The sequence below is a fragment of the Megascapheus bottae genome, chromosome 22, assembly GCF_031878675.1.
Source record: "Megascapheus bottae isolate mThoBot1 chromosome 22, mThoBot2.hap1, whole genome shotgun sequence".
Taxonomy (NCBI): Eukaryota; Metazoa; Chordata; class Mammalia; order Rodentia; family Geomyidae; genus Megascapheus; species Megascapheus bottae.
In genome coordinates this window covers 3689880-3701869 of record NC_143530.1, presented here as the reverse complement: position 1 = coordinate 3701869, position 11990 = coordinate 3689880, and the positions used below count along the sequence as shown (strand labels likewise).

Sequence of the window (11990 nt, the reverse complement as noted above, 5' to 3'; positions counted from 1 at the left end):
GATCTGAGCCAGCCTGGGCTTGGCTGTTGCTGGAGAAAGATGAAAAGTCGGAGGCGCCAACTCCAAGTTCCTCTGTGCTCCTGGAGAGAACCTCACACTGGAGAGTTCTCTTTAACTGCCCGCAAATGCAACTTCTCTGCAGGATTGTGGAATCCGTGTGGAGGCTGCAAAGCTAAGGCGGAATACTGAGCCATGGTAGAAGTCTGGAAGGAGGATGAGGAGTGTGTGTGTGTGTGTGTGTGTGTGTGTGTGTGTGTGTGTGTGTGTGTGTGTGTGTGTGTGTGTATGTTGTTTTAGACCAAAAAGAAAGGACGGGGAGATTTTTGTTTTTAATCATGTCAACCCTTAAACAGAAATGACTGCAGAATCTATCTGAAATGTTAAGTTCCCCGACACATTCTAAAGCTCTTTGGGCAAACTGGTTCCCAGAAAGTAACTCCCCTCCCCACCTGCCCCTCAGGGGCTGAGTGTAGTTTCAGTTCCGGTAGAGGGAGGAGCTGAAAAAGACCCAGAGTCCAGAAGAAGCAGAAAGAAAAAGGAGCAATTTATTGAGGGGGAGGGGTGGGAGAGGGGGAGGAGGGGTGACCCTACCTCTCTCCCTGCTGTGCATGGAGATAACTAGGCCAAGATGTATAATACTGCCTCCCACACAGAATTAAAGAGGATAAACAAACAAAGCAGGGGTGCAAACGCTGCTGGAGACCCCAATAGATTTGTGATTTCTCCACCTGGAGGCTAGCTCACCTCAGCTGTGGTAGGGGCAGGGTAGACTCTGTTAAAATCCTACAACTGCAGGTCCCCAGAGTAGAAGAAATTCAAGCTCATTAAAAGCCCTGAGTGACTGAAACTCGGGCCCCTGGGAGAGAGACCCTAGAGGCCGACCTTCGGTGATTAGCCCGCCCTGCCTATTTTAGAAGCCTATCCAGTCAGAGGCCATCAGAGGACTGGAGCTCTCAAAGGGGTGGAAGGGTGCCTGAGGGCAGGTGGAATGAGAGCAGCACGGAGAGATAGGACACAGACGTCCTTTGGCTGCCCTGGATTCTCTAAAGGCATCCTTTTCATGATCATCCAAAATAATTCGTCAAAGGGAACATGCTGAAAGCAACAGGAGACATGCCCATTCTCACTCGGACCTCACTTCCAGCCTTCTGCTGTAAAGAACAGCGTGTTCTGTGTTTATTTGGTCCTCGGTGTTTCCGTATTGCCCCAAGCTTGTACCATTTCAAAGCCAGGGTCTTCGGGACCCCAGAACTTGTCTCCTATCATGTTAACTCATGCCTCCGGTGTGGAGCGATGAGGCCACTGGCGTAGAACATGTGGAATTTTCTTCTTAGAGGAGCTGCCCACATGCTTAGTTAAGGCATAAATTCATGGGATTCAACTTCATCTCTAATCCCTGAAGGATTAAGGAGAGAAGAAAAGGAGAGACAGGGAGAGGGAGGAAGAGGGAATATGGAGGAAGACACTCTGGGTGATTGATACATATAAATAAATCTAGGAAATATTTCTGATAGAAAATATCTAAGTAGGAACTGCATCTATAGCTCTGTTGTACAGACTGCTTCCCTGGTTTTCGCAAAACTCTTGAGTTTATTTCCTAGCACCACCAAATAAAAAGATAGGAAGGAAAGATGGAATAAAGGGTGGAAAGAAGGGATGCAGGGAGAGGGGAGAAAGGAAAGCATGAAGGAAGAAGGATGGGGAGGGAGAAGGGAAGGAGGGATGGACTGGCTTCTTAAAGTTGGCTGGCAATTATTTACCTGAGACAACGTAGCAGATCTGGTCAGCAAAGATGGTGGAGATGGGATGGACCGGCAGCAACCGAGAAGGACAAGAGAAGGCTCTGTCTTCCCAAAGCTCTTGTGTAGCATGGGCTCTAACCCCGCCAGCAATGACCTATGAAAAAATTTCTCAGTTGGCCTTCAATGGCTTCAGCAATATGATCTCCAGGGCTGTAAAGCGTGAACCAGAAGGAAAACCAAGTCTGCAGGAGTCCACGAAAGCCTCTCGGGCTTCCAGGATGCCTACCAGGCAGATGGGGTTTCTCCGTGCTGTTTTGAGTGGGAAGGCTCTGACCTCCGGCTGAAGTTTGAGCATTCTCCACCAGTTTCCAGTGGAGGCCACTCACATAGACAACAGTGAGTCTCCACTGTGGGGAGTGGGGGAGCAATGAGTTCACTGGAGTCACAAGCAAGAGAGTGAGTTGTACCTTGCTCTCCAGAAAAGGGATAAAATGCGAAGAGACAAAACCCAGATTTGGGGGTCAATCAAAAATGGTGCTTAGTAACTGCTGGGGACATTTAATTGGATGGGGGGGGATAAGGGGATGGGGGCAGGGATGTGCTCACCACACAGACACCCAACACCCCCTCCACCTGCCCGGATGGATTTCTCTACAGCACAGGCGTGCTGAGCAACTGGAAGAACCTGGAGAACGTTGTTGATCAGTGCACGCACGGGGCACAGATGACGTCTCCTAGTGTCCTTTCAAGGAGAAAGCTTTTTTACTTTTGCTCTTTTGTTTTTCTAAGATGAAGTGAGGTGGGGGGAGGGGAGGCAGAAATTGTCACGTGACCACTTCCCTACAGTGGAAATGCTTGTTCCGGGAGGGAGTGGGCAACCAGAGTGAGATGAACACTTCCCAAGAGCCGTCAACACCCAGGCTCCTGGCCCTTCAGGACTTTTCCCATCCACTGTGCTCTGTCTCTTGCTCCGAGTCCAAGGGCATTTAATAAGCACCAAAACGAAGCCCTCGACCCCCTCAATGTGACTTGAGAGAGCGGAGCGGGAGTAGATGAGGGCCCACAATTCAGTCAAGACTTTCAGTCTTCAGAGAGGGGGCAACTGGAGGTGGTGGCATGGGGGGCCCTCAACTCCAAAGGAAGCCTCATTACCGCGGAGAGTGGAAGCACCACGTCTCCCCAGTGCAGAGGCAGCGTGTGGCTAGGACCGCACAAACACTGGATTAAGCATACTCAGGCAGTAGGTTGCCACCTCATCCTGAGCCTCTGAGTGGCTCCCAGGGGAGATTTAACATCTGCTGCCATCAAACCTCAGCTGGGTGGACAGGGTCCCCGTGGCCTGCAGTGAAGATCTATCTGACAGTCCAGGGCGAGAGACGAGGTGGGAGCTTGTTTGAGAAGGTACCAGCCTTTTCTATATGTGCTCACAGATTGCTTGGAAAACCAACATTACCAGTATTAAAAAAAATAAAAAATAAAAAAGTGTGTGTGTGTGTGTGTGTGTGTGTGTGTGTGTGTGGCCATTTGCAATGCAAGCTTCAGGCAGTACATCTTCTTCTAGGGGTAGATGGAGCTTTCTTAGGGGTGGCAATTTCTGGACTTAGATCCTGGAGGCATGTCTTGCCTCCCATAGATGATGCCATTCTTTATTTCCTGTCTGGATAATCTTGGGAAGGCCTAGTTCAGACCTGGCAAACAAAGACTCCAAGGATTGCATTTTGACATCGCGCCCCTCGGTGCCAGCAGCAGGTACCTACCCCTCCTAGGTTAAGGATCCAGTCACACATTCTTCCTTGCCATCTTTATTGGTCCCCCCCCCATCTCCTGCCTTGTCAGAAACCAATACATAAGATTTAAAGAGGGGGTGAGGGGGGGTAGTGTACCTGAACTCCGGAGCCAGTGTTGGCAGCTGGCCTCTGGTACTAAAGTGCTGAGAATCTCCAGTTACATGCATTTCAGGTCTTGTTGCCTTTGTCCATCTGTATAAAGCAAGGAGTGCTGAGTGCCAGCTTCAGTTAGCCTGCATGAACAGATTCTAATAACTCCTCCAGACCCCTACCTAGAAAAAAAAGCCACCTGTCTGTCTGTCTGTGGTTTATTATGAAGATACCTTCTCTGCTTAAACACTTAATAGCTATCCAAATGAAATGCTAATTAAGACTGAATTACCCCTTCATCTCTGAGAGGAATGTGGGCTAGTCAGTTCTTTCCTGACAGACAGAAGGGCTTGGGGAGCAATTCTTGCAGAACCTCAGTATTTTGAGCTTGTAGCCACAGCCACCCCCCTTCCTGCTTCCAGTCGCTAGGTAACTTAGTAGAGGAAGCCCAATTTGGAATGAAGCACAGCTCCCAAACTGTTTGAAAGTTGAAAAGAAAAATGTTTAATCAAAGAAATGGAGAGAGAGAGAGGTGTGTTCAGTCTCCTTCACTGCCTCTCTTAGTAAAATGTAACTTGCAAGGTCGTAGTTAAAGGTTATTTGGGATTTCTGGTGTTCACATCCCTGGGTCCACTGTGAAAAGGAGTATATCCCCTTCCAAAAGCTTCACTGTTTACAAAAGCACAAAAGAGAAAGAAAATGGGCTGGGTTGGGCTGGGGAGCAGAAGACAACATCTACCTAAATGTAAAATCTCACCTCAGGTCTGTTTTCACTTGCATTCCCCACTCTACATTCACGGCCATTTCTCTCACTTCTTTGTGTGATGAAAACTTGAGAGTGTCCATCGTGGCTATTTATTTTTTCCAAAAGCTGCTAGAAAAGTGTAAACCACTGCCTGGTCGCTGTTGCCTTTTCCAGAAGGGAAATGACCCTAAATTTCGATATAAATGTGGAAAGATGTGGATAGATAGCTTCCAGTTGGGTGAAGGCAGACTCCCTAGTCTGGGAAAAAACTCATTTCTACCGATGCTTGTTGGGAAAAAAAAAGCAGCAGCTTTAGGTATCTAGAGAATGGAACCAATAGGAGTGAACACTTACTCATGTAAAAAAAAGAGGAAGCTTTAATTAATATATAGTTGTATCTCTAATATACCCCTGGTGTTGCTAGATCTATCTGTCTTCACAATGAACTGTGTACAAATCCTCTCGGAAGAAATGAGTTCCCACCTCAGTCGGTACAGAAAAGCATGATAAAGGTTGGGGGAAAAATGGATAAAAATGTTGAAAGAGCCTCCAGTTCCTTATTAGGCGAAGATACAATATTTATTCCTTGTCTCCTGGGATAAATCTCTTCTAGCTATTGTCCTTCGAGTTCTCACTGCTGATGCTTAATTTTCAAAACTTCTATATTACCAAGGGACCTACGACATCAGCGAAAGAAATACTCAGCAAGTACAAAATCTGTTCCAGGGAGCTGCTTTTGTGCAGAGGGAGAATTTTGTTCCTACAGGTTTTTAAGTGGGGATGAGGCAAGGAGTTAATCTGATCCGGGCAAAACCACTTCAATTTAGATCTCTATCTATACGACATTTTTTTCTGCCCTAAAACAGTTTTTTTTTCTTTTTGGAAAATACAAGAAGTTTGGAAATTTTTTTTCCTCCCGATTCTTTTTTTGGAGGGGGAAATTGCATCGTAAGCTTTTGGAGAAAACCAACATGTCAGCTACCTTTCCGGGACTAGTCCACGATGCTGAGGTATTATTACTTTTTTTTGGAGTGCGCGCGCGTGTGTGAGTGTGTGTGTGTGTGTCTGTGTGTGTGTCTGTGTGTGTGCGCGTGTGTCTGTGTGTGTGTGTGTGTGTGTGTGGCGGTGGTGATGGTGGTGGCGGGCGGGCGGTGGCAGCTTCATCTCTAATCTATATTGGACCGTTACGTTTAATTATAATCTCGCTTTCAGGGAGAAGTTAAGGAAGGGAAGGGGAGAAAGTTCGTTATGACATCTGTCGCCGGGAAGGGCGACTCTCTCTGCCACGTTAAGACACATTTGCCATAATGAGGAGGAAAATAGAGCCGTGGTAATGGGGTGGGGGGAGACAGGCGAGGCGGAGGAGCGCGGCGGCCAGGGCGGTAGGTGGCCGGGTGGGGAGCGCACCCCGTTTTGGAACGGGCTTGTGCGCACCGAAGGGAAGCCGGCGGGGGCGAGGCCGGGGTTTGCCCCCCACCCCGGCCACCCCGGACGGCGCGGGGACGGGTGTGGACCCTGGACGTGTCCTCCACGGCCGGACTCCGGCTCGGCGTGGTCACGCGTGGGCTTCCCGGGCGCGGGCTGGGCAGCGCGGCCTCCGCGTTCTCCGCGTCCCGCGGCCCCGGGCTCCGGTGGCGAGCGTGGCACCCGACACGCCCGGGGCCGGGGTGTCTGCGCGCGCGCGTGTGCGTGTGTGTGTGTGTGTGTGTGTGTGCGCGTGTGCGCGTGAGTGCGCGTGTGCTGTCGTCGCCTGCACCTATATAGGGTGAGGGACTTTTCTCCGCGCCCGTGCCCGGGTCCGCGCGCTCCCCGCCGGCCGCCCAGGCTCCGGGGCCCAAAAATCAAACCACAAAACACACACACACACACACACACACACACACCCGAGTCCACCGCCCCAGCCCCACCGCCGCCCCGGCCCACCCGAGCCCCGGACGCGCGCGGGGCCCGGCATGACGAACCTCCGCTTTCTCTGCTCTCCCTTCTCCCCCTCTTCCTTGCAGATACGTCACGACGGATCAAACAGCTACCGCTTGATGCAGCTCGGCTGCCTCGAGTCCGTCGCCAACTCCTCCGTCGCCTACTCCTCCTCCTCTCCGCTCACCTACTCCACCACCGGCACCGAGTTCGCGGCCCCCTACTTCTCCACCAACCACCAGTACACCCCGCTGCACCACCAGTCCTTCCACTACGAGTTCCAGCACGGCCACCCGGCCGTGGCCCCCGACGCCTACTCGCTCAACTCGCTGCACCACTCGCAGCAGTACTACCAGCAGCTGCACCACGGCGAGCCCGCCGACTTCCTCAACCTGCACAATGCCCGCGCCCTCAAGTCCTCCTGCCTGGACGAGCAGCGGCGCGAGCTGGGCTGCCTCGACGCCTACCGCCGCCACGACCTGTCCCTCGTGGGCCACGGCCCCCAGTACGGCGTGCACCCGGACCAGAGACTCGTGCCCGGGCCCAGCCTGGGGCTGGCCGCCGCGGGAGCCGACGAGCTGCAGGTAAACCGGCGGGGCGCGCCCGCCCTCCCCGCCCCGCCCGCGGCCGCGCTCCCCGCCGCGCCCTCGCGGCCCCCACTCCCTCCTCTCCCCCTCTCTAAGTGATCAAAACCACCCGAGGGCAGCGCCGGGCCGCCTCTCTCCTCGGATCCGGCGTCGCCCTGCACCCCACCCACCACCACGGAAGGCCGGCCGTGGGGGCGGCCCGGGGAGGACCTCGAGAGCGCGGGGTGGGGGCGCCCCCCGCTCCCCAGACTTCTCCAGGCGATCGCGCCACCGTGGGCTCCAGGGAGCCTTACCGCGAAGGTGGGGAGAGAGAGGGCATCCCCGCTCTCAGAAACTTGTGGGAACACTGAGGTGGACCCCAAGTTTCCCCCGCCCCACTAGACTGCTGTGCAAAGTCGGGGGCCGCAGAAAGTCCCTCCACCACCACCCCACGAGCACCTAGACCGTGCGTGGCACTGCGAGGAGCTGAGGCTCGCTGGCTCTGCGGTGTGTGCCCCAAACCCACAGTCCCTCTGGACGAGATTCTGCACAACGTCCAACCCTCCACTCAGACAGAAAGGAGTGAGAGAACAGAAGAGGAAGAGAGGGAGGACGGGGCGCAGGGAGAAAACAAGGGGGGAAGGGGGAAGGGAGGGAGGGGGAAGGAGGAAGGAACACAGATGCTTTAGACATGAATGAAGTCGTCGATCTATTTTCTTACTGCATTTTTGCGTCTTCCTTGCTACCGTGCAGATGCACTCATGCACTCGTATTGTCTCAGGTACATGTCAAACAAATCAGCTCACAACTAGCTAGAAGAACAACCTAGAAGTGTCAAACTGGGGGTTTCTCTCCGGAGAAAGTGCAGCTCTGGCGGAGCACCCCTCCTTCCAGGCTCGGCTCAAAGCCGGCCAGTTCTCCCAGCGGTCCGGGAAGGAGGGGATGGTCCCAGCAGCTCCACTTGGAGACGGGGGAGACCCCTCGTTGCGCACAGAAAACCTCACCCCCTCACTTACCTCGGGGCGAGGAATGGTTTCTAAATGACAGTGAAAGTTCCTACGCTTCTAACAGTCTTGAGACTGGGGCACCAGGAAAGACATTGGGCTCTGTAAAGTTTGACTTTCTACTCGTAGAGTCACAGAATAATTTTATACGCTCAGAACATTTTTTTGCATTTTTCACGAGAATCCTTTATGTCTCTTGGGGGGGGGATCTTCCATTCACTGCTCAGGTCAACTAAAACCTATTTACTCCTTTTAATAGCCACGTCTGGTGCTGATTTTTTTTTTGTATCTGTACAAATTTTTTTTCTGTGCGAGGCACAAAGCCGGGCATTTTTTCAAAAGAGGGGATTAGGACATTTGCAAGCACCAGACAAAGAGAATCCTGTGCACATGCACGCCGTAGTTTATCCAATTTTCGACTTAGTGCCATTCAACTGGTCATTTATGCAATGTCATCCGACCAAACAACATGTTTTACTTATGAGGGGAAAAGTTTGTTAAGCAAAGAGGGCAAAATTTGCTTCTTCTAGAAAAAAAATAAACATCTTAACCAGCGGCAAAGAATGGGAAGGAAAGCATTCTCGTCCATCCGGAGTCCTTTACCTGATTTGGTAGTTTTGGCAATTTAAAGTATTTTCTTCAGCCTCTCTCTCTTCTTTCTTATAGACTTATTCTCTCTTTCCCTTTGATTACTCCTACTAAGGCAAAAATCACTCCATTTCAGAATGGGAACACTCCAAAAGCCTAGGTGAAACACAATATGGTGTGCGGTGTAGAGTGCCTCTATTTCTACTGATATGGCATCTGTATATGTGTCTCTGTGTATAATCTCTATCAGTATTAGGAAGGAAGCTTGTCTAGCTAGCAAGTTGCTTTCTCCCCCTCTCCCAGACTTTGGTGGCAGAATGGGAAAGAAAAGTGTCATGGCTACGTTTGAAACGAGAACTGGGGGAGAATGTGTGGGAGAAACCCCGTCTCTCTTCTTTTATTTCTTCCTTTTTAAAACATTCATCAGCATATGCCTCATTTCAAATGCAACAAATGTAAATATACTTTTCCCTGCACAGAATTTTAAGTGAAAGTCCAATGGTTTGCAGGGCAGTCAAAGTCTGCCTGACAGATGCAAACTCTGTGGAGGCTTCAGTTCCATCTTTGAGTCCCCTAAAAAGATTTGCTATGGCCGACAAAGGAAACTGTCACACCTTTTCCCATCACTGCTTTAATTTATGCTCAGTCCCCAAGTTTTTTTTTCATATTGATTTGATAATCACTTTAAGGCAGAACATTTAAAATAAGAAAGAGCTGGTGAGTAGTTTGAAAAGGAGGTCTTACAGGCCAGTCTCAATATGGTGCAGTGGGAGGCGAACGGGAGCCGGGGCTGTAAAGGTTGTTTTGTAAAGTGGGTTTTTATTATGCACCGACTCTCTCCGCATTTACTTAACTCTTCACGGGCTGTTGGGTAGGTTAACACCCTTCAAGGCCTCTTTCATGTCCAATACCTCGTTTGTTTGTAAAGGAAAATGAGCCTTTAACACATTTTGATTTAGGAAAGAGAGAAAGGCAGAGAGAGACAGAGAGAGAGAGAGGGAGGAAACAAAGACAGAGAAATTTTTATTTTTCTTCATCAAAAATCAGCGAAGTTCTTCCATTTCTCCAGCTCCAATGATGACCGGATTCATGAAGAGCCCTGAGGTCCAGCGAATGAAGCTGAAGGCCTTGCCGCTAGAAGGCCCATTTGGGGTGGCCCTGTAGCATGGCACTGCATTTGGTGTCATATAGCCCTCCATCTGAAGTGGTTCCTCAGCCCCCAAGACACTCACAGTCCCAGACTTGACACTTGAGGTGTAATTTTCTCCACCCAGAGAGAGCTTGACTGCATGCCATCTGCACATATTCTAAGTGCCTTGATAAAGACTCCAAGGACCTCCCATTCTCTTGTGCCAACATGAAAGGCATCCAGGCACTTTGAAGTATAAGATTGTGTGGTGATGTAAAATGCATGCCCTACGATTTATACAACTTTTAGATTGAGGTTTTCTCACAAATTTGTTTTCCTAAAATTGCATTTGATGGCAAGCTTATCCTCCGTCAATGGTAGCTTTGCACTGTCTCCTGAGACAGGGCTCCGGGGAAGGGCTACTTGGAAAAGCTTTAGCAGCGTGGTCATACTGAACCTGATGGCGTGGTTTTCTTTCTTTTTCTTCTGTCAAGGGCTCTGTGGAAGCTCAGTGCGGGCTCCTCCTCAATGGCCAAGGTGGAGTGATAAGAAGAGGTAAGCAGGGATTTTTTTGACTACACACACCCTTGTCTCATCTGTTATTTTGTTTTGGAGATCTGCTTGGTCCTGGTAAACATCAAGTTTCTTCATCCAATTATTAAGAAAACAGTTGTCATTTCCCCCCCCCCTCCAAGGCATAGCTTCTTGAACAGAAGCTTCCCTTCTTCTGGGGAGGCCAGGACAGGGGGTGAGCCCCTGAAGCCAACCCACTCCACCATGCACAATGGCACAAGCGAGGTTAGAAGGGAGAAAAGAAGAACCTGATTTTTTTAAAGAAAAAAACCCTCACACCCCTACCCCAATCACCAATGCTACATCTTAGTCTCTTCTAGTCCCTAAGGTGCCAGTCACAGCCTGGGTGTTTGAGGCCATGGTGTTAGTTAAGAGACTTTGAGAGAATCTGTGAGAGGCTAAGGTCTTAAGATCCTTGAGGCTTGAGGAGAGGCTAATGAAACACCAATATTGTCACCGCCTGCCTTCTTTTTCCAAGTGTCCCAGAACATTTCTTTCCTTAAGGGAGGGTGGGGGAGGAGGTAGTGTTAAGTGTACTGGATAAAGCTTTCTTGTTCCCATCTGTTGAGGGGAAAAAAACATCTGAATCCATAGCTACCCACAGAACGGAAGGTGGAAGGGGGGTGGGAGAGGAGAGGATGGAGCTGTTGTTTTCAGCTCAGACACTGAAGGGGGCTGCATCTCAGATGTTCCTTTATGACAAAAGGTTTTGAACTATGACTTTCACAGGGCCTCAAGGCAGTGCAGATTTCACTAGCTCAACTGTACCCAGAGCCTCTGAAGTTTTATTTTCCTAACAGGCTGGGTAACCCAAGGAGCAGACAAGGCGAGAGGGACCAGCTGTTACCCCAACTTCATAAGAATTAATAAGCCATGGCCAGTTCACCAAGACTAATTCCTGCCCCTGTGCCACTGATGTCCTTAGTAACCAAAGCACTCAGGCCATGCCCCTTCTGAGGGTACCAAGTCCATCTTCCTTCTTTCCTCCCCATTGGTTTCAAAGCTACTTGGATGAATTGCTTCTTGTTATGCTCTTTTGGAGAGGGAAGGGAGCTGAAAGATAGCAGCGCCTTCTTTCATGCTTAAACTGCAGATTTCACAACCTGATCCCCAGTATGAGCTTTTCAGTTCTGGAGGAAAGAGAACAAAGGGCACTTGCCTCTTGGAAGGAAGCTGCTGTGGGTTATTCCTGGAATTTACCTTAAATTCTAGAGACTTGCTCAACACTGTAGTTGTACTTTTCAGAGTTTTCAAACAGCTTTGAAAATAACAACTGATATTGCATCACACAGATTTCTTTCGTTCTTCTTTTTTTCATATAAAACTTTATTGTAATTAATAAAAGGGTTACATTATATTTGCCAGATAGAAGGTGCATTAATTCACATACATTGATACCCTTTCACATGTCTTGGTCCCCATTTCCCTCCCCCCCCACTCCCACCCCTCGTCTTGTTTTCCCCCTTCCCTATCCTATTTCTTCTTTAATATGAGCGTTCTTCTTTAATATGAGCGATTCTACATTTGCCAACTAGGCTAGTAGCCAGTATGCAGCCATATTTAAAGTGGTAGGAAAGAGGCCCGAGATTTTGGAATGTTAAAATTAAATATACACACTGTTGGGTAGGCAATGAAGTTCATAGGGGCGGGGAAAACGGAAGGTGGGAGCCGCCGCCCCGGGGTAAAATGGAAGGTGGGAGCCGCAGCCCGAGCGCACAGACTCGAGTGGTGCTGAAGGAACAGCTCCGCGGGCCCGGGCTGCGTGCAGCCGGCTTCACCCCTTGCGTGCGCGCCTGCAATAAGACATTTCGAGTGGTTTTTGCGAGAGCCTCGCCCTCTTTAATCTTTG

The 11990-nt window shown here is 50.1% G+C and overlaps 1 protein-coding gene across 1 annotated transcript in view; it reads left to right on the top strand.

The window, feature by feature from the left end:
- The first annotated feature begins 6316 nt into the window (after positions 1 to 6316).
- The window catches only part of Tfap2d (transcription factor AP-2 delta), a 39485-nt gene continuing 33811 nt past the window's right edge, over positions 6317 to 11990 (top strand). The window contains exons 1-2 of the mRNA XM_090355289.1: positions 6317 to 6865; positions 10063 to 10123. Of these exons, the coding sequence (XP_090211415.1) occupies positions 6317 to 6865; positions 10063 to 10123 (610 nt within the window). The remainder of the gene's footprint in view (positions 6866 to 10062; positions 10124 to 11990) is intronic.